The sequence below is a fragment of the Panthera pardus genome, unplaced genomic scaffold (assembly GCF_024362965.1).
Source record: "Panthera pardus isolate Hobbes unplaced genomic scaffold, ASM2436296v1 HiC_scaffold_17, whole genome shotgun sequence".
NCBI classification, from domain to species: domain Eukaryota; kingdom Metazoa; phylum Chordata; class Mammalia; order Carnivora; family Felidae; genus Panthera; species Panthera pardus.
This window is the reverse complement of record NW_026526732.1, coordinates 150,460,864-150,481,826: the sequence shown is the minus strand read 5'-3', so window position 1 is coordinate 150,481,826 and position 20,963 is coordinate 150,460,864. Positions and strand designations below refer to the sequence as shown.

Sequence of the window (20,963 nt, the reverse complement as noted above, 5' to 3'; positions counted from 1 at the left end):
GGCGGGGGGGTTGCCGTGTAAACAAATTTGATCTCAAGTGTGAATTTTAAGGTCATGCACAATTTCTTTTAGCCCCTCTTCAGCGCCCAACCCTGGTAAGCCACCTGATTGGCATTAGGCCATTGAGATCCCTTGGCTCCTGCCTTTTTAACTTTCCAGCGTAAACACTCCCTTAACGAAGTTTTTAAAAATTATGTATGCTTTACACGTTTTTAAGTGAACAGTTAACATTTTTAATCTTAAATTTGAATATTGTAAAGGGTATACTTTCCAGGGAATTGTATATACTTACCTGTTAAAAATCACATCACTCTTTCAAACTATATTCAGATGGGGGCGCCTGGGTGGCTCAGTGGGTTAAGCGTCCGACTTCAGCTCAGGTCATGATCTCACAGTCTGTGAGTTTGAGCCGGGAGTCAGGCTCTGGGCTGACAGCTCAGAGCCTGGAGCCTGCTTCAGATTCTGTGTCTCCCTCTCTCTCTGCCCCTCCCCAGCTCATGCTCTGTTTCTGTCTCAAAAATAAATAAAAACATTAAAAAAAAAAAAAACTGTATTCAGATGAAATGCTGTAACATTTTCATATCTACAACACCCTTTTAATAAGTGAGCAAGCCTTTTAACCAGTCAGCAAATTTAACTTATTTTTGTTTAGTTTTTTCCATTCCACTCTTCCTAGTTTTATCCTAATGAAATATATTTTCATTGTATTGCTTTTTTTGTATTTTATTGTATTTGGGGGGAAGTCTTTTCATATATCTCTGTAACAAAAATATGTATATAAATTGAAATTTATTTTCTGTGACCACAAGACTGTGTTACGAACAGTTATGCTGCAGTGGATTTATAACTACAATTATTACAAGACACAGTTGGTCAAAACTACAAATATTGACGATGATTAAACAGAATAAGCTTTTATTTAAGATGCATCTCTTGGGGTGCCTGGGTGGCTCAGTCGGTTGGACGTCCGACTTCAGCTCAGGTCATGATCTCGCGGTCTGTGAGTTTGAGCCCTGCGTCGGGCTCTGTGCTGACAGCTCAGAGCCTGGAGCCTGTTTCAGATTCTGTGTCTCCCTCTCTCTCTGACCTTCCCCCGTTCATGCTCTGTCTCTCTCTGTCTCAAAAATGAATAAATGTTAAAAAAAATTAAAAAAAAAAAAAGATGCATCTCTTAATGAGATGGAAAGGGCTGGTTTCTATTCCCCACTGATTTTTGTTTGCTAGCTCCAGGAAGAGCACTCTCCTCCAGTTCAAGGTGAGCAAGAGAGCTTGGCTTTTCTCTGTCCAGAGGGAGAAGGGTGGTTTGTTATTGGACACCAGTGGAAAATGAAAACATGGTACAGTCATCAGGCAGATTCATTTTTGGAAGGGGTACATATACTTCTGGAAATTGATCCCCTTAGAACTTAGTCCTGCCCACATGCCCCTGGGAAAGTTTTCATGTTCAGCCAGGGGTGTGCAAGCCATGAGCTATTAAAACGAGACGTAACTTGGTTTCTCATTCTCCAAAATAGGGGTTCCAGAATGGGAGAAATGTGGGTCTGAATGCCCTTGTAATTCTGATAGTTACATTTCCAACTTCCTTCTGCTGAGTTCCACATCCTTATGCATAATTATGGGCAAGCCAGGAACTCATATTACTTCCAGATCTCTGTAGGTTTGTGCTCTGAGGAAGGCATTTCAATATTCAAAGACCTAATCATTGGCAAAGAAGCAGCCTAGATTCAAAATTAAGAAAACATGGGTTTTTTTTATTTTTCCATTTCATGGAAGCGCCGTTTTGGTCTCCTGATAGTTTGCAGCTGTAGGCCACCAGGCGGCAGCAGAAAACACAGTGTGGGAAAGAGGAAGTTGGGAAGCAAGTACTGGGGGAGGACTGGACATGAGGTAGGGGTGTATGCTTCAGTTGTCAGAGAAAACTGGTGGGGAAATGTGGGCGGAACTCAAAAGTGGACAGGAAATACTGAGAATTCAGAATTAATTGAAAGAATGAGGAAAGAAATGGAGGATAAATTGGGGAGAACTGAAGGGGAATCAGAAGGGTTCAGGTGGGCTTGGAGGGCACTGAGATGCCTCTGGGGAATCCCTCTATCTGTATTCTTCCCGGGGTGGGTCAAGATCTGGCTCCTCTTGAGATCCATGGTCCACTTCAGGAGCAGGTGGCCAGGGGTTTTCTGGAGGCTGGGGTCCTGCTGGCCAGGGATCATCAGGCCGGGGAGGTTGAGGGGGATCGGTTCTTGGGGGCTCAGGAGGCCAGACTCCAGATTCAGGCAGGTCTCTCCAGGGACGACTGGGGCCAGGAGGTGGAGGGTCCTCAAAGAGAGGGGGTGCCCCTGGCCAAGGGTCACCAGGGATTGGGGGGCCCTGAGGCAATGTTGGGGACCCATCCTCTTCTCCAGCCTCTGTGGGTGGGTGAGAGGGGTGGTCTCCGTTGCCTGAGATGCCTGTGGAGGTGGAAGGAGAAAGGTAAAAGGTGATGAGGGCCAGATCCCTCCTCCCCCAGCTAGAGACTCAGAAGGCATAGCATCTCTGAGATGACCACACCCTGAGCTGACACCACAAACACATCTCAAAAGTTAACTCACTCGGGGTGCCTAGGTGGCTCAGTCGGTTGAACATCTGACTCTTGATTTTGGTTCCAGTCATAATCTCAGGGTTGGTGCCTTTGAGCCCTGCATCAGGCTCTCCACTGACAGTGCAGAGCCTGCTTGGGATTCTCTCTTTCTCTCCCTCTCTCTGCCCCTCCCTGCTCTCTCTCTCTCTCTCTCAAAATAAATAAACTTTAAAAAGGGGGGAGGGCACCTGGGTGGTTCAGTCAGTTGAGCATCCAACTTTGGCTCAGGTCATGATCTCATGACTTGCAAGTTCAAGGCCCAAATCGGGCTCTCTGCTGTCAGCACGGAGCCCGCTTCAGCTCCTCTCTGCCCGGCTTGTGCTCTCTCTCTCTCTCAAAAAAGAGCATTTTTAAAAAAATTAAAAAAGAAAAAGAAAATAAATTTTAAAAAGTAACTCTCAAAGAAACTTTACACATTTACAAAGTGTATCTTTGATCTTAAAATGACATAAGAACCCTATCTGGTATCATTAACTTGACCAACTTTCTTTCTTTTTTGAGAGAGAGAAAATCTTAAGTAAGCTCTACACTCAGTGCTGAGCCCAGTGCAGGGCTCAATCTCATGAACCATAAGATCATGACCTGAGCTGAAATCAAGAGTCGGACACCCAGCTGACTAAGCCACTCAAGCACCTCTAACTTGACCAACTTTAAATTGACAGGACCTGATATAAGCTCCATCCACCCTGGCTGGGACCCCCAATAGCACGGTCTCTGTGCTGGTCTGTACCTCCAAAGCCATTTACACCTTGGGCCCATGTGGCACCCAGATCCCAGCCTCTGCAGTGACACCCACCCTCTTTCACACAGTCCTCAGCTGTGAAGAATACTTGCCTATACAACTGGATTCTGATTGAAATTGCCACATGGACCTACACCTGAACCAGTAAAAACACTGAGTTACATCACCTTCAACCTCTTAACTCTTCTCCTCACGTGAATACCCAGAATCTCCTCCATCCCTATGCATCTAATTCACCCTCACCTCACTTGACCATCTTCCAACAACCCAGGTTGCACTCCTGGCTTACCTACGGCATACAGGTAAAGGACCAGGATTCCCAGTAGCTTCCAGTTGAACATCATGTCTATCTCCTGGCCCCCAAAGTTGGGGGTGGGCTGAGTCTAGGTGCCTGGGAACCCCAAGAGACTTTATAGGGGAGGCGGGAGAGGAGGTGTCCAATCTCTGGGGAGGGGCCAGCCCAGTGACACAAGGAATCCCATCAGAACCTAACTGGTCAAACCCGTTTGGAAGGCCATGGCTGATGTGTAACCTCTGACGGTGGCGTCCCTCATTTTAGTCCCCCCCCTCATTTTGGGACCCAGCCACCCCAGCTCTATCAATGATCTAGACCTTGGTCACCCCACCTTTGTTTTCACATCCTCCTCCCTACACACCCTGAAGCAATCAATACCCAGCTCTCAACTCCGTAATCACAAGGACTTCTACCTTTCATCCCTTGGAGCCATTGGAAGCCAAGAAATGGGAGCAAGCCTTGCGTGGGGAAGCAGTATAATTACAGGGGCTGGGAGGCAGGACGCTCAGGGAGGAGCAGGGAGAGTTGCTCCTGTTTAAACACACAGGATGCAGCGGGGATGGTCTCAGCCAGCACCCCGAGCCTCCCCCTTGGGACTCAGTTTTACCCTTGGAACTTCCACTCCCCTCTAGACTGCTTTCCAGCATGTGCCTTCATCAGACACCCAGGGGCCCTCCCAAGCAGTGACATCTGAAGAATTTCATCCAGAAGCCAACTGGGGTGATGGCAGGTGAGAAGTATGAGGACATTCTGACTCCTTCTCCCCACCCCAGAGCAGGCTCCATCAGTCACAGCCCAGAGCCTTAGGAGGGACCTGCCTCTGCTTCCCCAGTCATCTCAGCCTCTTCCTCCTCTCTCTGGAACCCTGCTCACCGGCCCCTGTGACTGCTTCCCTGGTCCTTGGTGCCAGCTCTCTGTGGCCCCCCACTGCCTGGGACCTTTAAGCCTTGGTCCAAGTCTTGTCGAAGTCTCTCAGAGACCCCCTTAGAACCTCTTCCTCAGGAAAGCCTCCTCTGGTCTGAAGGTCTAGTGAGCTTCTCAGAAAGCCTTCCAAACAGAACACCCTTCCTGCCCAGGCTATTCCCCACCTCATCTGCTGCCTCCTAGTGAGGGACAGCGGTGTCACTTTGAACCCTTCATTCTGCTCCTTCCCCCCCAACACTCCCCAAGCCAAGCCCAACCCACCTCCCCATTCTGGAGCCCATCTCTCCCCAGCCCCCAGTACCCTCCTAGCCCCCACTCTTCATCCCTCCCCGCACCCAAACCCCGTCCTCCACAGCCAGCCAAACTAACTCTTAAAAATGTCACCCTAGGGGCGCCTGGGTGGCTCAGTCGGTTGAGCGTCCGACTTCGGCTCAGGTCATGATCTCACAGTCTGTGAGTTCAAGCCCCGCATCAGGCTCTGTGCTGATGGCTCAGAGCCTGGAGCCTGCTTCGGATTCTGTGTCTCCCTCTGTCTCTGCCCCTCCCCTGCTCATGCTCTGTCTCTCTCTGTCTCAAAAATAAAAACATTAAGAAAAAACAATTAAAAAAAAAATGTCACCCTAGGGGCTCCTGGGTTGAATGTCCGACTTTGGCTCAGGTCATGATCTCCTGGTTCGTGAGTTCAAGTCCCACATCAGGCTTGCTGCTGTCAGCAAGGAGCCTGCTTCGGATCCTCTGTCCTCCTCTCTCTCTGCCCCTCCACCCCGTTCATGTTCTTTCTCAAAATTAAACATCAACAACAACAAAAAAATCAGCCTAATTGTGTGGCTGCTTCCCAGCTTTAAATTACCCCAAGGGCTTCCTACTGACTTAGATAAAATCCCCTCTACCAGGTCCTCCCTTCCCACTCGGCCTCTGTGCTTGTCTGTCCTCCGCAGGACTCTTCTGGAGTCCTGCCGGTGTGGCTCCTCTGCTTGCTTTCCGCAGCAAAGCAGGTCTCCACACATCTCCTCAAGGCCTTTCTTGTCCCCTCATCTAGCTGTCTCTCCCCAGTCAGGTTCTATCACATCACTGTATGTGTCTTCTCTTCATGGCAATGCTGCTTTGCCCACTTAGGTACTTGTCCATCATCTGTCCCCCCTACCCTGATGTCAGTGCTGTGGGAGCAGGGACCCACCCATCAAGCCATCACTGCAGCCTCTGAACAACGACACCGCCTTAGCTCTGAGATTCCTGTCAAATGAGTGATGTCTTATATTCCTCATTCCTGACAGTGATTATCTTCCAGAGGTAAAGAGTTGGGTTTTTTTCTTTTTCTAGAGAGAGTGCAAGTGGGGGAGGGGCAGAGAGAGAGAGGGACAGAGGATCTGAAGCAGGCTCTGTGCTGACAGTAGAGAGGGTGAAGTGGGGCTGGAACTCAGAAACTGTGAGATCATGACCTGAGCCGAAACCAAGTGTCAGACGCTAAACCGACTGAGCCACCCAGGCACCCCAAGAGGTAAAGAGTTTTAAAACAAAAGTTGAGGGGCGCCTGGGTGGCTCAGTCGGTTAAGCATCTGACTTAGGCTCAGGTCATGATTTCACGGTCCGTGAGTTCGAGCCCCACATAGGGGTCTGTGCTGACAGCTCTGAGCCTGGAGCCTGCTTCCGATTCTGTGTCTCCCTCTCTCTCTCTGCCCCTCCCCCGCTTGCACTCTGTCTCCCTCTCTCAAAAATAAATAAACATTAAAAAATTAAAAAAAAAAAAGTTGAGAATAAAGAAAACCTGGAGCTTCTCAAAAAACTTCCCAAGCAGCCCAGGAAAAGGGGTTTTGAAAAAGGCACCACCTAGAGAAATAGCTGTGAGGGACTCCTCACATTTTCCGGAAAGCAATGGCTGCTGGGAGAATTCCCTTCCATTCCCAGAGACAACATGGCTCCTACTGTATTCATCTTTATTGTGCTACAGAAGAATTCACAGACATCTTGGTAGCTCGTGTCCACGAGGGCAGCTGGCTGACCTCCCTACCCCACCCCACTTCTCCAAGATCCTCCCCGCCCACCTTGAGCCCCCTGCTGCTCAGAGTGCCCGCTGCTCAGAGGCAGACTGGAGGAGGATAGTTCTGGTTGTCTCCTTGAGAAACAGCTTCCTCTTTGGAGATGGCCTCACTCAGGCCCTGCAGATCATCGAGCAGGACAGAGAGCGATCCTGGGAAAGAAGACCCCAAGGGATAGGAGCCCACCGAGAGAAGGCTGTTGCAACTACCGCGCAGAGAACAGGGCATCGGATGGGAGAGTTATGAGGGAGAGGGTTCTCTGGCCCAAGATAGGCATGGATAAGAGAGGTTGTTGGGCCTCCAAGGGTCATGGAGAACAATGCTCATGCGTTAAGAGTGTCTGGAGGAAAGACTGCTAAAGTCCCCCTCATGTGTCCCTTCCTACATGGACCATTACCTTTTATGGACTCTCTGCTGGTGGGTGCTACTGCTGGAGGCACAGGTGCTGAAGACCCTGGGGCCCTGGGGCCGGACTCCACAGATTTCCCCTTATCCAGCAGGGAAGGAAGAACTGCCAACAGTCGCTGCTGCTTGTAACGGGAGAGGAGACCCTCCTGCTGCAAGGTGGCCTGGGAAGGAGAGGGTTAAACGCCACCAAGCCCAGGCAGAGCCGAGCCTCCTTCTTCTACACCTCTGCTCCCCCACCAGCTCAAGAAGGGCCCTGGTCTCTGCCATCCCCTACCAGCATAAGGTTCTTGTCCCTTTCTAGCTCCTGCAGGCGTTGGGTCAGCCGCAGCCCCTCCTCCTTCCGGGCCTCATCTTGCAGGCGCCTGAGCTCCTGGTTCCGTTCCTTTTCCCGGGTGGCTTTGCGCTGCATCTGGCGCAGGGAGACCACTATGTGGAAGCCAGGGCACAGAGGGCACAGGTGTGGGGCAGCCCAGAGGCAAAGAGGCACCATGAGAATAGTACTGGAATGATGGGCAGGAACACCGGGCCCCCAGCTCTATGGCTCAGGGAAGCCATTTATGCTCTAGGACTGTCTCTTCTGTCTGGTGGCTAATGCTCCACGACCCTATGGTCCTGTGAACCCAAAGTACCTTCCCCATCCCTGAACTTAGGGGAAATCTGAATATGAACTGGATATTAGATTTTGTGCAATTAATGTTCTTAATGTGACAATCATATTGAGGTTATGTAGGAAATTTTCCTCCTTGTAGGAGATGCAGCTGAATGGTCATAATGTTTGTGACTTATTTTAAATGATTCCCCAAAAAATGCATGTATCAGTGTATGTGTATATATGGATAGAGAAAATGTAGCAAACGATTAGGAACTGCTGGGCACCTGGCTGGCTCAGGTGGCAGAACGTGTGACTCTTGATGATCGGTTCAAGCCCCACATTGGGTGTAGAGGTTACCTAAAAAATAAAATCTTGGGGCACCTAGGTGGCTCAGTTAGCTAAGCATCCAACTCTTGATATTGGCTCAAGTTGTGATCTTACAGCAGTGAGATGAAGCCCCACGTTCGGCTCCTTGATGAGCATGGAGCCTTCTTGGGATTCTCTCTCTCCCTCTCTCTCAGTTCCTCCCCTGCTATCTCTCAAAATAAACATTTTTTTTAATTGAAAAAGATAATAATTAACTGTTAACATCTAGTTAGAGGTATACAAGTGGGCATTATGTGACTCATAACTTGTGTAGGTATTTGAACTTTTTCCTAATAAAAAGTTGGGGGGAGGCTCCTGGCTGGCTTAGTAGGTAGAGCATGACTCTTGATCTTGGGTTTTTGAGTTCAAGCCCCATGTTAGGTGCGGACTACTTAAAAACAAAATCTTTGAGGGGCTCCTGGGTGGCTCAGTCAGTTAAGCGTCCAACTCTTAGTTTTGGCTCAGGTCATGATCTCACAGTTTCATTGAGTTTGAGCCCTGTCTCAGGCTCTGCACTGCCAGCTTGGAGCTTGCTGGGGATTCTCTCTCTTTCTCTCCACACCCCACCCCCATCCCTCCTCCACTCGAGCTATGTCTCTCTCAAAAATAAATAAACATAAAAAAACAAAAACAAATTTGCAAAAAAAAAAATAAATAAAACACTTGAAAAAAAAAAATGTTGGGGGTAGACACACACAGGAAAGAACACCATGTAAAGATGGAGACAGAGAATGGAATGATGTGCCTACACACCAAAGACTGCCAGCAACTGCCACAAGGCAGGAGAGGATCATAAAACAGATTGTCCCTCAGAGCCTCTAGTAGGAACCAACCCTGTGTGCATCTTGAGTTCAGAATTCTAGCTTCTCACTTCCAGGGCTGTGAGAGAATAAATGCATATTGTGTTATGGGAAAAAAAAATTGGGGGTAACTGTTGGTATGAGGTTGGGATGGGTGTTGCCTTTGTGAAGGGGAGTGGCTGGGAGGGGCTTAGGAGGCTCGGGGCTGGTCACATGCCAGTGCTTGATACGGGCACTGGCTACCTGAGTGTGTTCACCACCTGAGAATTTGTGCCATTTCTTGATAACTTCATTATTTGCATACTGCCAAAACAGCTTTTAAAAAACCTATGTCCAACACTTCCTGAATCTCCCCAGAAGCCCATGTGCATCCCAGCAAATCTCACCTGCCTTGCCATGCTCCCTCCGAGCCTCATTCAATCTCCTCTCTGTTTCTAAGAGCTGTTCCCGAAGCCTAGTTTCCACTTCAGCCACCTTCTCTTGCAGAGCTGGGGGGGTGGGGAGGTGCAAATCGGGTGTGACAGGGGGAGCCTTGGTTCTCCGCTCCCCCCAGTCCTCCAGGGTAAACCCATTTCCCCTCCGGCACACCTTGCCCATAGATCTCCTGCTGCTGGGTCAGTTCCTGTCGGAGACTGGCAGCCTCCTGTGTGCTCTCCTGCTGGCCCTGGCGAGCCGCTTCCAGCTGCAGCCCCACACTAGCCAGGGACTCCTGGGTCCGCTGCAGCTCCTGCTCCAGCTGCTGGGCGACCTTGCTCAGCTGCTGCCGCTCCGCCTCCCCTGGGAAGAGGCGGCACTCACAGGCCTCCCCTTGCCAGGCCCCAGCTCTTCCCTCCTCTCCACCCACAAGGCACCCAATTCAGGCCTGTGCTTCAGCCCAGGGACTCCAGGACCAAGAGTACCTTGCTCCCGGGCCTGGCCCACCTCCCGCTGGATGATATGGGCACTCAGCTGCAGTTCTGTGTCCAGGCGGTTCCGTTCTTCCCGCAGCTGCTCCAACTCAAGGCTCACATCTGTGGCCGGTGGGGGTTGGGGGCAGCTGGGGCAGGGAAGAGAAAGAGGGGAAATCACCCAGCCTGATCCCTAAGCCCCCATCCCTCCTCAGTCCTCACTGTTTGGGGTCCCAGCAAACAACACCTTAACTCCCTCCCATCCACCTCAAAGTGCCCTAAACTTCACCTCTCCTGGCGCAGCTGAACAAGGGCCAGTTTTCGAGCCATCAGGCCTGGAGGAGAAAAGGCAGAGAACAACAGAGAGGAGTTCGAGGAGGAAAAAAGGGAAGAGGGGAGTAAGGGGAAGAGATTCAGGGACTGGTGGCATGTAGGCAGGGGGACGGGTGTGGGATGAGAAAGATGGGGGAAGAAGGCTACAGTGGGTCTGGCAGTTGCCCTACCTACCCTGAACGGTGTGGACTCTGCGGACGGCATAGCTGACTCGGCTGCTGAGGCTGGGAAGCCGTGTGGTGGCCCGTTCCATGTCAGCCACGGTGCTCTGGAGCCAGGTCTGGAAGCTGAGGAAGACATGAGGTTAGCAACACTTCAACCCCACCTCATTCCCAAAAGGACTTGATGTGACCTGTAGGGACAACTTCTATCCTCTACTGCTTAACATGCGGGGAGCAGGGAAGGGCAGAACATAGCAGGGAAAAGAGAAGCTGAAGCCAGGGCTGGAGCACCAACTCTTTGTCCCGCCAGTCACGTCTGAGCTCCTCAGCCAAATAAGGAAGAAAACCCGAGAGCCTAAGTCCTTTGGTGTATGTTAGATAAAAATGATCCAGTTGAGGAGTGCGCGCCTGGGTGGCTCAGTTGGTTAAGTGTCTGACTCTTGATCTCGGCTCAGGTCATGATTTTGTGGTTCGTGAGTTCGAGCCTCTCATCGGGCTCTGCGCTGACAATGCAGAGCCCTGCTTGGGATCCTCTCTCTCCCTCTCTCTGCCCCTCTCCACTGCTCAACACTCTCTCTCTCAAAATAAATAAATAAACATTAAAAAAAATGATCCCCTTTCTCATAAGGACAGCACAGCTATGCTTGGTCCCCAAACCTACAGTAAGCCTCTCATTTGGCTCCTCGCAATCAGTGTCTTTAACAAGAGCCTTGCAGTAATGAGCAAGAATGAGCTTCATGGGGTCACATACCTCATCTGGACCCAGAGCCCATATACACAGTAGAGTTCAGTACAAATGATTCACACAGGCTACAACGAGTGCCATAAAGCTGCCTCATCTCTAGCTGATTTGGACTTTTTTGCCTGCAGGCACCTAACATGTCCCCTGGCTTTGGTAATCTGGTATTGTATGCTACATCTGGGTATACAGCATTTAGGTGCACTTGTCCTAAGAAACAGAGTACATAACTTCCATCAGTTTTCTAAGGGGCCCTCACCCCAAGAAAGCATTACCTGACTGTGTATCTTTTCAAGCAACCTGCAAGGTTTATTTCTCATAACCTAGTTTTTGATCACTGGTATGCATTAGAGATCAAAGCTATTCTCTCCAACAATTCCTTGATACCAGTGAAGGCCAGATACCCATGCTTTATCAGCTGGCTGTGCCCAAAGCAGGACCAGCGTGGTGCACGAAAGCTGAGAAGCCTACACAGCCCCCGCTGGGAGGAGGACCTGCATCTCAGGGCAGGGGTGGAATACTCCAGGAGAGTCCAAGTGTACCAATTGGAAAATAAATGAATGACAAAGGCTGACAGTTATATTCCTAGCAGCACAGCAGAGATCAGTTATCTAAAAAATGGTGTGAGCAGATGCTTCCAACACCTCCTGTGGCTCTTATTAAAGCCATTTTTTTCAAGTTTTTATTTACTTTATTGGGGGGGGGGGGCAGAGAGAGAGAGGGAAAGAGAATCCCAAGGAGGCTCCGCACTGTCAGTGGAGAGCTTGATGCGAGGCTCGAACTCAACCGTGAGATCATGACCTGAGCAGAAACCAAGAGTCGGAGGCTTAACCAACTGAGCTATCCACGTGCCCCTTAAAGCCATTTTCTGACAAGGTCTCCAGGCCATCTAGAGACTATCTAACAAACCTGGCAATAATCTGAGCGAGGTTGTTTTAAGCCTCGTGGACTTTTTGGCAACCAATCATTAGCAACAACCATTTCAGTGATGTCCTGATGCCAAAGTAAAACCCTGTGTACAGCATACCTTCCCGCTCTCCTGGGGACAGGAGGCCCATGCAGGGAGTTGAATCTGGGGTGGTTCGTTATAACTAGTCTCTCCAATCCCATGCAAAGTGGAAGTTTTTCATAATTTTTAAGTGAAATTAGCCCCCCAGGTACAAATCCAATAGAAGGTATTTGCTACACCAATATTCTTACGTGATCCATTCAGAACAGCCTCATGGTAATGGTAAACATTTACAGAGTGTAGATGACAAGCTAGGCACTGTGCCAGGAGCACTGTGAGAGCCACCTCAGTATCCCAAAGTCCAAAGCTGAGGAGGGGCTGTTACCCACACAAAGAAAGTATGTTTCTCCTTTAGAGGTCTTTCTAAAGGTTATAAAACAAGAGTCAAGAAGCAAAATCCTAGGAAGTTGGTATGAGAGACACAGACTTGCAATTGATTGAAAAGGAAACCGGCATACATTTCAGATGGAATATCAAATAAGCCAGTAGGTGTGCAGCTTTAAAATAAATAGAGGGGCACCTGGGTGGCTCAGTCAGTTAAGTGCCTGACTTCCACTCAGGTCATGATCCCACAGTTTGTGGGTTCGAGCCCCGCATCCGCAACTGAGAGCCTGGAGTCTGCTTCGAATTCTGTGTCTCCCTCCCTCTCTCTCTCTGCTTCTCTCTCTGTCTCTCTCTCAAAAATAAACAAATGTTAAAAATTAAAAAAATAAAATAGACTAAAACGTGGTTCGAACTAAACAGGGCATAAAATTTTAAAGAAAGAAAGATGGAGTATCCACACTCCCCATCCTCAAACAACTCTGAAGGTGGAGATCCTCCCAGGGGAACTGAACTACAGGAGGAAGCATGGCCTCGCCTCCAGCCAAACGTGCACAGGAGTCATAACAAGTGACCTTTGATGAATGTGGAGCAGGCTGCCCCAGGGGAAAACCAGCACAGGGACTTTTCCAGGGCTACACACCTTTAGCCCTGCATCCTCCAATGGCCAGCTCTCCAGCCCCTCTTGCCTGAAACTCTTAACCTCCAAGGTGCCCAGGAAGCTGGGGAAGCAGAAATGCTACTCCACCCACCCTCCACCCCAGATACCTGCTGACAGAATTGGCCACAAGCTTCAGCTGCTCCTCAGCTGTGGCCGTGTGCTGCTGCCTCCGGCGCTGGGCCTCCTGAGCTCGGTTCAGCTCTATCTGCAGGGCCTGGGAAGGATACAGTGAAAAGAGGGGTCCCCTCCCAACTCCGGGGACATCCCTGACCTCCCTCAGCCTCCGCCTGTCTCAGACACAGACCTTGGCGCCCATCCGCTCCACCTCCACCTCTGCGGCCTTGTCCTGCAGGGAGCGCTGCAGGATGGCCTGCTCCTGGCTCTGGGCCACAACTCTTTCCTGGAGCTCTGCCACCTGTGGGAGGAGAGGATGCGGGACAGGGCACAGCTGGAGCGGAAAGCTGGAGGGGGGCACTGGGAATGAAGGGGCTGGTGCCAAAGTCTCTGGGAGAACATCATGCAGGGAGATGAGCCTGGGTTCCTGAGAATGGAGTCTGAGTCCAGGTTTCCTTTCAGAAGCATGTTCCATGTGTCCCCCCCTCCCCCCACCCCTTGAGGAACCACCTGTGACATACCCACAAAGACTCACTGCCACTGCCCATGCCGCCATCCTTGGGCATCGTCACCTCCTCCGAAAAGCCATTCCTGACCATCCTACCTAAAGCCGGCTGACGCCATGGTCTCTTTCCGTCACTTATCTTTTACATTTTTCTTTAAAGCACACATAATTCTTTGACATCATCTAATTGTGTGCTTGCCTGTTGTGGGTCCCTGCTCCAGAATGCAAGCTCCCTGACAGTAGTACTTGTCTCTGTTCAGGGCTATGTTCCCAGCACATGGTAGCCACTCAATAAATCTTTGCTGGACAAGTAGCATCCCTCATGTAAGGAGCCAGGGGTTGGGGGGGGGAGGGGGGGGAGGGGGAATATGGAGAGAAAGAGAGCGGGAGTCAAGCAACCTGTCCCTTCAGCTGCTCCATGCATCCTCTGTGCTCCAGCTCCTGGGCCTTCAGCTGTACCATGAGGGCAAACACTTTGTCGCGCCAGCGCTTCAGCAGGGACTGGCACTTCCTAGTGAATTCAGGCTCCAGGGAATCTGAAGGTTGAACCTGCAGGGTGGAGGAAGGGTGGAAGTGTGGGTTCCTGGGGGGGGGGCAGAGGAAGGGGGTGGGGTGTCGTTTTGTTTTGTCTGGCCCGACCAAGCAACAAGAGTCACAGCAAGAAGTGTTCACAGAAAAGAAGATCCCAGGAGGTTCTGGCAGCATGCGAACGCCTCCCACACACAGAGAGCCACCAGGGGCCTACCTTCCTGGCCAGCTCCTCCTCCTGCATGGCAAGGATGTGCATGAGGCTTTGCACACGCACCTGCAGCAGCTCCACTGTGGTGTGCAGGCCATCCCGGTCCTCCTGCAAGTGCTGCGTATGGGAGAGGGAGGGCAAGAGCCACCGCCTCTGTAGAACCTCCACACAGGCCCTCATGCAGCAGGCAGCACGCTGCCCCTCGACAGCACTGCCTTCGCTCCTGGGCACTGTGCTCTTCTTCAGGGGGCCACTCCTGTCCCAGGATCTGATCCCTGAGCCCTCCCACCCCACGTCCAGCCCCCACACAGAGGCACCCTGTACTCACTCACTTGCACAGTTTCTAGAAGCTCCTGTCGCTCTGATTCCCAGGTCTGGCTTTGAACCTCAGGAGGGACTTGCTCCCCCACATATCTCCTTAAATTCTCAACCAAGGTCACCTGTGCTTCCAAATCTTCTTGGGTCTTGCTAGGGTTGGGGTCAGAATAAGGCAGCAATCGGTGAGGCACCCTGGAGACCCACCACACCCACCAACCACCAGGTCCCCCTTAAGTCCACCCCCCCCTTTACCTCAGCTGCTTCTGCAGCAGCTCAGCCTCCTTCTGGGCCACAGCCAGCTCCTTGGCTTCCCCTGCCCTCCTGGTTTCCAGACTATTCAGAGATTTCTCCAAGCCCTCAGCTTTGTTGGTCAAACTAGAAAGAGCCTCCTGATGAGCCTGCGTCAAAGAGGAGAGCTGTGGAGAGAAGAGAGGGCACAGCAGGAGCCAGCTCACTACATCTGGACTTGGTAAATCCACTCCTGCTCAGGCCCTGTCTCTTCACCCCTACCTTCTGTGACCTTAGACCACAACCCAGCAAATCACCCAACTGCATATGGCAAAATGGAGACAGTCCTCATTGTCCTCCATCTACCTTCCAATCCATCAGCAGTTCCTGCCAGTCTCCCCCCTTCACTTCTGTCTCCACTGCCACTAACCTTAGCAAGCCACCCTCATCTCTGGCTTGTACAACAGCAACACACTCCTGACCAGTCTTTGAAAGCTTTTGGTGGCTTGGAATGCCTGGGTAGCTCAGTCGGTTAAGCAGCTGACTTAAGTTCAAGTCATTATCTCATGGTTCCTGGGTTCGAGCCCTATGTCCAGCTTGGTGCTGAGAGCCTGGAGCCTGCTTCAGATTTTGTCTCCTTTTCTCTGCCCCTCCCCTACTCGCGCTCTGTCTGTCTGTCTCTCTCAAAAATAAACATAAAGAACAAAAAAGCCTTCAGCGGCTTATCATGGCACAGACAACAAAACCCATCTTCTGCCCTCAGCCTGTGAAGCCTGACCTACCGTGGCCTCTGCCCACGTCTCTGAGCTCAGCTTCTACCGCTCTCCACTGCCCACTCTGCTCCAGCCACAATGCCCTCCCTTCTGCACTAACAAACCAGCTCTTTCCCACAGCGGAGTCTGCCTGAGGCTTGGCTTCCCCCAACTCTTCAGACCTCAGGCGATGTCACCTGCTCAGAAGGCCTCCCTAGGCCCCCTACCACCCGCTCCATCCTACCACCTATTCATCATCTGGAATGATCTTGCTTCCACACAGCTCTCTGCCACACCCTGTTGGAAAGGACTCTGCCCCCTCCAGCCCTATGTCCATACCATGAAGTGATCATTTTGGACGTAAATCACAAAGCTGGTCTTCTTATTTTATTTATTTTTAAGTACGCTCTACACTGGACCTAGGGTTTAAAGTCACAACCCCAAGATCAAGAGTCGCATGCTCTACCAAATGAGCCAGCCAGGTGCCCCATAAAACTGGTCTTTTTAGACATAAAATACAAATCTGATCATGTCATTTCCCTATTGAAAACTTTTCAACAGTTGCGCATTGCTCTCAAGGTAAAGTACAAAGTTCTGAACAGGCCCCGAGGCCTCACTGTCCACACACCATCCAGGGCCTCTCTTATCTCCAGCACTCAAGCCCCTCTGGCCTCCTCATATCCCCCATGCTACCAATGTTGCCCAGCTCCCATCACCTCCCCATGTGCCAGCTAACCAGCCAACTCCTATTTAGCACAAATGACAATTTATCATGAAGCATTCTTCATAAATCTAAAGGCCATTTATATTTTTCTTTGAACTATCTCCTTTGTCCATTTTCTGGCTAGATTGCTACCCTTCCCTTGTCAATTTCTAGGCATATGAGGGACATTAGCCTTTTCCTGTGATATGAACTGTATATACTCTTTAATTTTGTAATTTCTAAATTTAATATTACAAAGCCAATGTATCAGTCTTTTAATGGCTCTGGATTTGGATTCATAGGTAGAAAGGCTTCCCCAATCTGAGGTTATGAAGGAATTCACCCAGGGGTGCCTGGCTGGCTTAGTAGGTAGAGCATGTGACTCTTAGTCTTGGGGTTATAAATTCAAGCCCCATGATGGGTGTAGAGATTATTTAAAAAAATAAAATCTTAAAAAAAAAATGGATGACAATAAATTATATTTAAAAAAAAATGAGATTCACCCATGGTTTCATTTCTTAGCATGTCTACTGGTTAGGGTGGTCTTCCCTAACCCCCCAGACCATATTAGGGCTCCCTTGTCCTTCTCCTGCATGGCATTTCTCCCAGTTGCAAAGAATGAATTAGGATTGAATTAGGCATTGAATGTGCATGTCCCCCACTAGGCTGTCAGCCTCACCCACAAGGACTCAGGCTAATTTGCCCTCCCCAGAGTCCCGGCTCCTATCTCAGAGATGGCAAAGAGTAAACACTGAGCAAGGCTTGCTGACTGAATCATCTCCCCTCCCCAGTCCACCTTAAGACCCCTCTCCCACCCTCCTCACCACCCCCACAATGCTCCCACATGAAGTGGTTACCTGGAGTGAAGTAGAAAGACAAACTACCTCCTAGTGGAAGGGGAAGGAGGGCTTCAGGTGGTGGAGGTCACCTGAGTCTTGGGGGAAAAGTGAAATCTGGATAAAGACCAAAACAGCCAAATCCCTCTTTCCAGATCATCTGCTCTCTCGCCCTCACCGAACATCTCATCACTCCACTGCTCACAGGGCCTGATCTGCGAAAACTGCTGTTTGCTGGGAAGCTTTTGCCCCATTCACCATTGTGAAACTGAACCCTTCTCATCCCCACATTCACCTGCTCTTGGTGCAGCCTCTTAACCTCCTCCAGGTCCCGCTGGCTCCCCTCTTCCAGGTTCTTCCGGACAACCTCAGCCCCAGCCAAGGCAGCACGCAGGCCCTCAGCCTCAGCTCGGCCAGCCTTCTCCGCCCGAGCCAGAGCCTCCAGCTCCATGGCCTGGGCCTCCAGCCTCATCTTCTGCTGCAACGAAGTCTCCCGCAGGACTAGGACCTCCTCCTCAAGTCGCCGCAGCTCTCGCAGCTGCCGACAGATCAGCTCAGCCTGCTGGCTCAAGGCCTGTGACCCCTCTAGCTCCACAGACCTTCAAAGACAGGTTAGCACAAGTGAGACCTGTCTCTGGTGCTGGGAGGGTGGCCAAGGGGACAAATGGAGACAGAAGAGGGTCCCTCTGCCCTGTGTGTGGAGATGAGGGGGATGAAGTTGGGCCATGGAGATATCTGCACTTCCATCACTGTTGTCATTTATCATGCTCCTACTAAGCAGATTAGGTCCACTATCAGGGCTCACAGGACCTAAAGGCTAGCTGAGATCATGGAATATGACCTCTGTTGAGAGAGCTATGTACAGGCAGATGCATTAAACATCAAATGCACACATCATCAGGACACACATTTTGAAATGGAGAGGCTGGAAGACACCCAGAGATTTTTGAATTCTGATTTAAGAGCAAGGAAAAGTTTGAGGAAGTTTCAGAGGAAGAGAGGTCATGGCTTCCAGTATCAATAGAGTGAGACCAGGCATTAGTTAAAAGCATTTATTGAGCGTTAGATATACCATATGAGGAGTTGATAGCACATTGATAAATTACATAGTCTACTGGTATCTTGTAAAGTTTAAACCAGCTTATGTTAACATGGCTCTTGATGCAACTCCTTCACTGAGGCCCAGAACCACAGGATTTTTCTTTCAAAATGACGGGGATCAGGGCACCTGGGTGGTTCAGTCGGTTGAGTGTCCGACTGCAGCTCGGGTCATGATCTCATGGTTTGTGGATTTGAGCCCCATGTTGGGCTTTGCACTGACAACGCAGAGTCTGCTTTGGACTTTCTGTCTCCCTCTCTCTCTGCCCCTCTCTAGCTTGCACACACATTCCTCTCTCTCTCTCAAAAATCAATAAACATTAAAAACAAATAAACAAACAAACTGGCAGGGATCTATAGCCTAGAGACATTAAGTGACTGGCCAAAGGACCCTAGTTGGTAGCCAAACTAGCAGCAGTCTCTGTCTCCTGACCCCCACTCCAGTGTTCCTCTTTTGTCATCATGCTCCTTCCTCTTGAACAGGGTCCAAGGTGGACCCACCTGCAATCCCACTCCAGAGCAAAATGGTAGAATGACATTCCAGTACATTTGGGAAAAGACACACATGAAACATCAAGAACAAGAATCAGAATTTTTACAGACATAACATTGACAAATAGCATGTCCGGCTCTAATGGCAAGCACTCCATCAGAATAAATGCATACTACCATAGAACAGTCTATCTATACTCCTACTTTGCACTTCTTTGTCTTGCCTCATATTATGCTCATTACATACCGTCGGTTGTTGGTCAATCTACCTCTTCCCTTAGGATTTTTAGTTCATTGATATCAGTATCTCATTCATTTTTGCTATCCCCATCCAGCACATTGCCTTGTTATTTATGCATTATAAGCTCCAGTAACTGCTTATACAAAAATGCACAAATTATGGAACTAAGGGCTGCAACAGGGTAAGGAATCTATTTCAGTGAAGAAGGGTCAGCAGAGGGGCGCCTGGGTAGCTTAGGCGGTTGAACATCCAACTTTGGCTCAGGTCATGATCTCGAGGTTCATGAGCTGGAGCCCCACGTCGGGCTCTGTGCTGACCTCTCAGAGCCTGGAGCCTGCTTCGGATTCTGTCTCCCTCTCTCTCTGCCCCTCCCCCGCTTCTCTCTCTCTCTCTCTCTCAAAAATAAACATTAAAAAAAAAAAAAAAAAAAAAAAAAAAAAAAAGGCAGCTCACTGGCAAGAAAACCCAGGGAAAGAGCAACAATGAATCCCTACCTGCCTCTCCGCCCTGGCTCCTGCACATTGCCAGAAACATCCTGTTCCCACATTATCATTTGAGGTCTCTGGTCTGGCCGCCTCTCTGAGACATCTTGATGGGCTGGGGGTTGGACCAGGGGAATGTCTGAGACCCAGGTGGGAGCCATTCTTGATAGAGTTGGAAGGGGACGAGCTTGGAAGTGGGATGGGGGAATCAGCCCAGTGGAACCTGAGGAATCACACACAATGACAAAAATGGTCAGTTTCCGAGGGAGAGACAATCATCAGTCCCCTTGCCTGGTCCCACTGACCTGAAGGTCGAAACATCTCCACATTACTTGAAGTCTCTAGATTCTGTGTCCAGTCATCTATGTTTTCCTGGACAACAGGAGAAACAAGGACACCCCAGATCAATTTTCAGGCCACCTTCCAAAGAGAAAGCCCTACAATAACAAAATCATAATCCTTTAGTAACTTCCCAAGTAGGAAATACCCGAAGATCACTTGCTTGACCCAACCTGGCTCCTGATAGAACTATGGCAATAACCATCAGGTAGAGGGAATTAACTGAGACAGGTTGAGAAAGAGCTCTTAGGCTTTACTCATACTCTTAGAATTCTGGGCAGAGCCTTTACCCTCCTCCTTAAGTTCCTACAGTCTCTGCTGTTCCTGGTCGGAGGTGAGGAAGGAGGTATGCAGTGCAGGAGCTGTGAGCCCAATCTCCAGAGTTCTCTCCATGGCTCAGCAAGGCCTTCAGGAAGCCCATCCAGACACCACCAAGCCATGACGCCCGGTCCTTCCCTATTAAAGCACTGGCCCAAGGCCTGGCCCCAGATGAATGTGACCACGTGTAGGGCAGGACACTCTCCAGGTCCCCTGGGAATCCAGCCAGCCTAGATCCCTTGGCAGAAAAACCAGCTTCCTGACATCTCACCCAAATCCTTCTATCAACTTTCCTTAGTTTCTCTCTACTATGCCCTTTGCAGCCATTCCTGCCACCTACCCTCCTCTTTCCAGAGTCCTAGAGCACAAGAGAGGTCTCTTCAAGGTCTCCCCACCCTCCCACCAGAATTCACCTATTTTCTCCCAATCTGGGATTCCTATCACCCTCGCTACAGCCTAATCGGATTTTTTCTTGAAGGCATTATTCCGATCCCTTACTCCCCCCTCATCTCCCACTTGCTTCCCTGCACTCTAGCAGGTTCTCAGTTCTCGCTCCACCCCATCCCCTCCCCCTCTCCCCCCCCCCCCCCCCCCCCCCGCCTCTCCTACAGATATCCGAGTCTACCCTCCTGGACCCTGAACTCTAAGGCCATTCGGGCCACCTCATCTGTTCCTTTACCTGGTCCCTGTACCCCTCTTCCCCTGTAGACCCCTGAACCCACCCCCATACCCCCTCTCGACCCCCTCCCGCCCCCAACTGACACTTCCTGAACGTCCCTTACCCAGCGCGAGAGCCTCCTCTGCCCTTTAGCCACACCCCCTACACCTCGCTCCTGGGCGCGGCCTCCGCCTCTGACTGCGCCTGCGCAAAGCGGGATGTTTGGCGGGCGGCTCTAAAATCCGGTTTCAC

The 20,963-nt window shown here is 50.4% G+C and overlaps 3 protein-coding genes across 11 annotated transcripts in view; all 3 read right to left on the bottom strand.

The window, feature by feature from the left end:
- LOC109249533 (class I histocompatibility antigen, Gogo-B*0101 alpha chain-like) overlaps positions 1-20,963 on the bottom strand; it is a 283,631-nt gene that overhangs the window by 154,977 nt on the left and 107,691 nt on the right. The gene's annotated exons all lie outside the window — the stretch shown is intronic.
- On the bottom strand, positions 1,731-3,777 carry PSORS1C2 (psoriasis susceptibility 1 candidate 2). Its single transcript, XM_019420005.2, has 2 exons — positions 3,646-3,777; positions 1,731-2,444 (listed from the first exon to the last, which is right to left on the bottom strand). The coding sequence occupies exons 1-2, from the start codon at positions 3,698-3,700 to the stop codon at positions 2,089-2,091; spliced, it is 411 nt and encodes a 136-aa protein (XP_019275550.1). The 5' UTR covers positions 3,701-3,777; the 3' UTR covers positions 1,731-2,088.
- CCHCR1 (coiled-coil alpha-helical rod protein 1) lies at positions 2,343-20,956 on the bottom strand. 9 transcript variants are annotated; one of them, XM_019420001.2, is made up of 19 exons: positions 20,836-20,956; positions 19,702-19,833; positions 19,409-19,619; positions 17,379-17,682; positions 14,817-14,980; positions 14,579-14,714; positions 14,253-14,363; positions 13,907-14,056; positions 13,193-13,303; positions 12,996-13,102; positions 10,172-10,284; positions 9,954-9,999; positions 9,677-9,813; positions 9,366-9,554; positions 9,164-9,265; positions 7,294-7,445; positions 7,009-7,180; positions 6,618-6,763; positions 2,343-2,444 (listed from the first exon to the last, which is right to left on the bottom strand). In XM_019420001.2, exons 2-18 carry the CDS (start codon positions 19,715-19,717, stop codon positions 6,651-6,653), a joined length of 2,334 nt encoding a protein of 777 aa, XP_019275546.1. In that variant the 5' UTR covers positions 19,718-19,833; positions 20,836-20,956; the 3' UTR covers positions 2,343-2,444; positions 6,618-6,650. The 9 variants fall into 9 exon arrangements, 6 of the variants coding, with proteins under 6 accessions (XP_019275546.1, XP_019275547.1, XP_053761242.1 ...); XM_019420002.2 differs by having other exon boundaries at positions 19,702-19,768; positions 20,836-20,954; XM_053905267.1 differs by lacking the exon at positions 20,836-20,956 and adding an exon at positions 20,733-20,751 and having other exon boundaries at positions 19,702-19,768.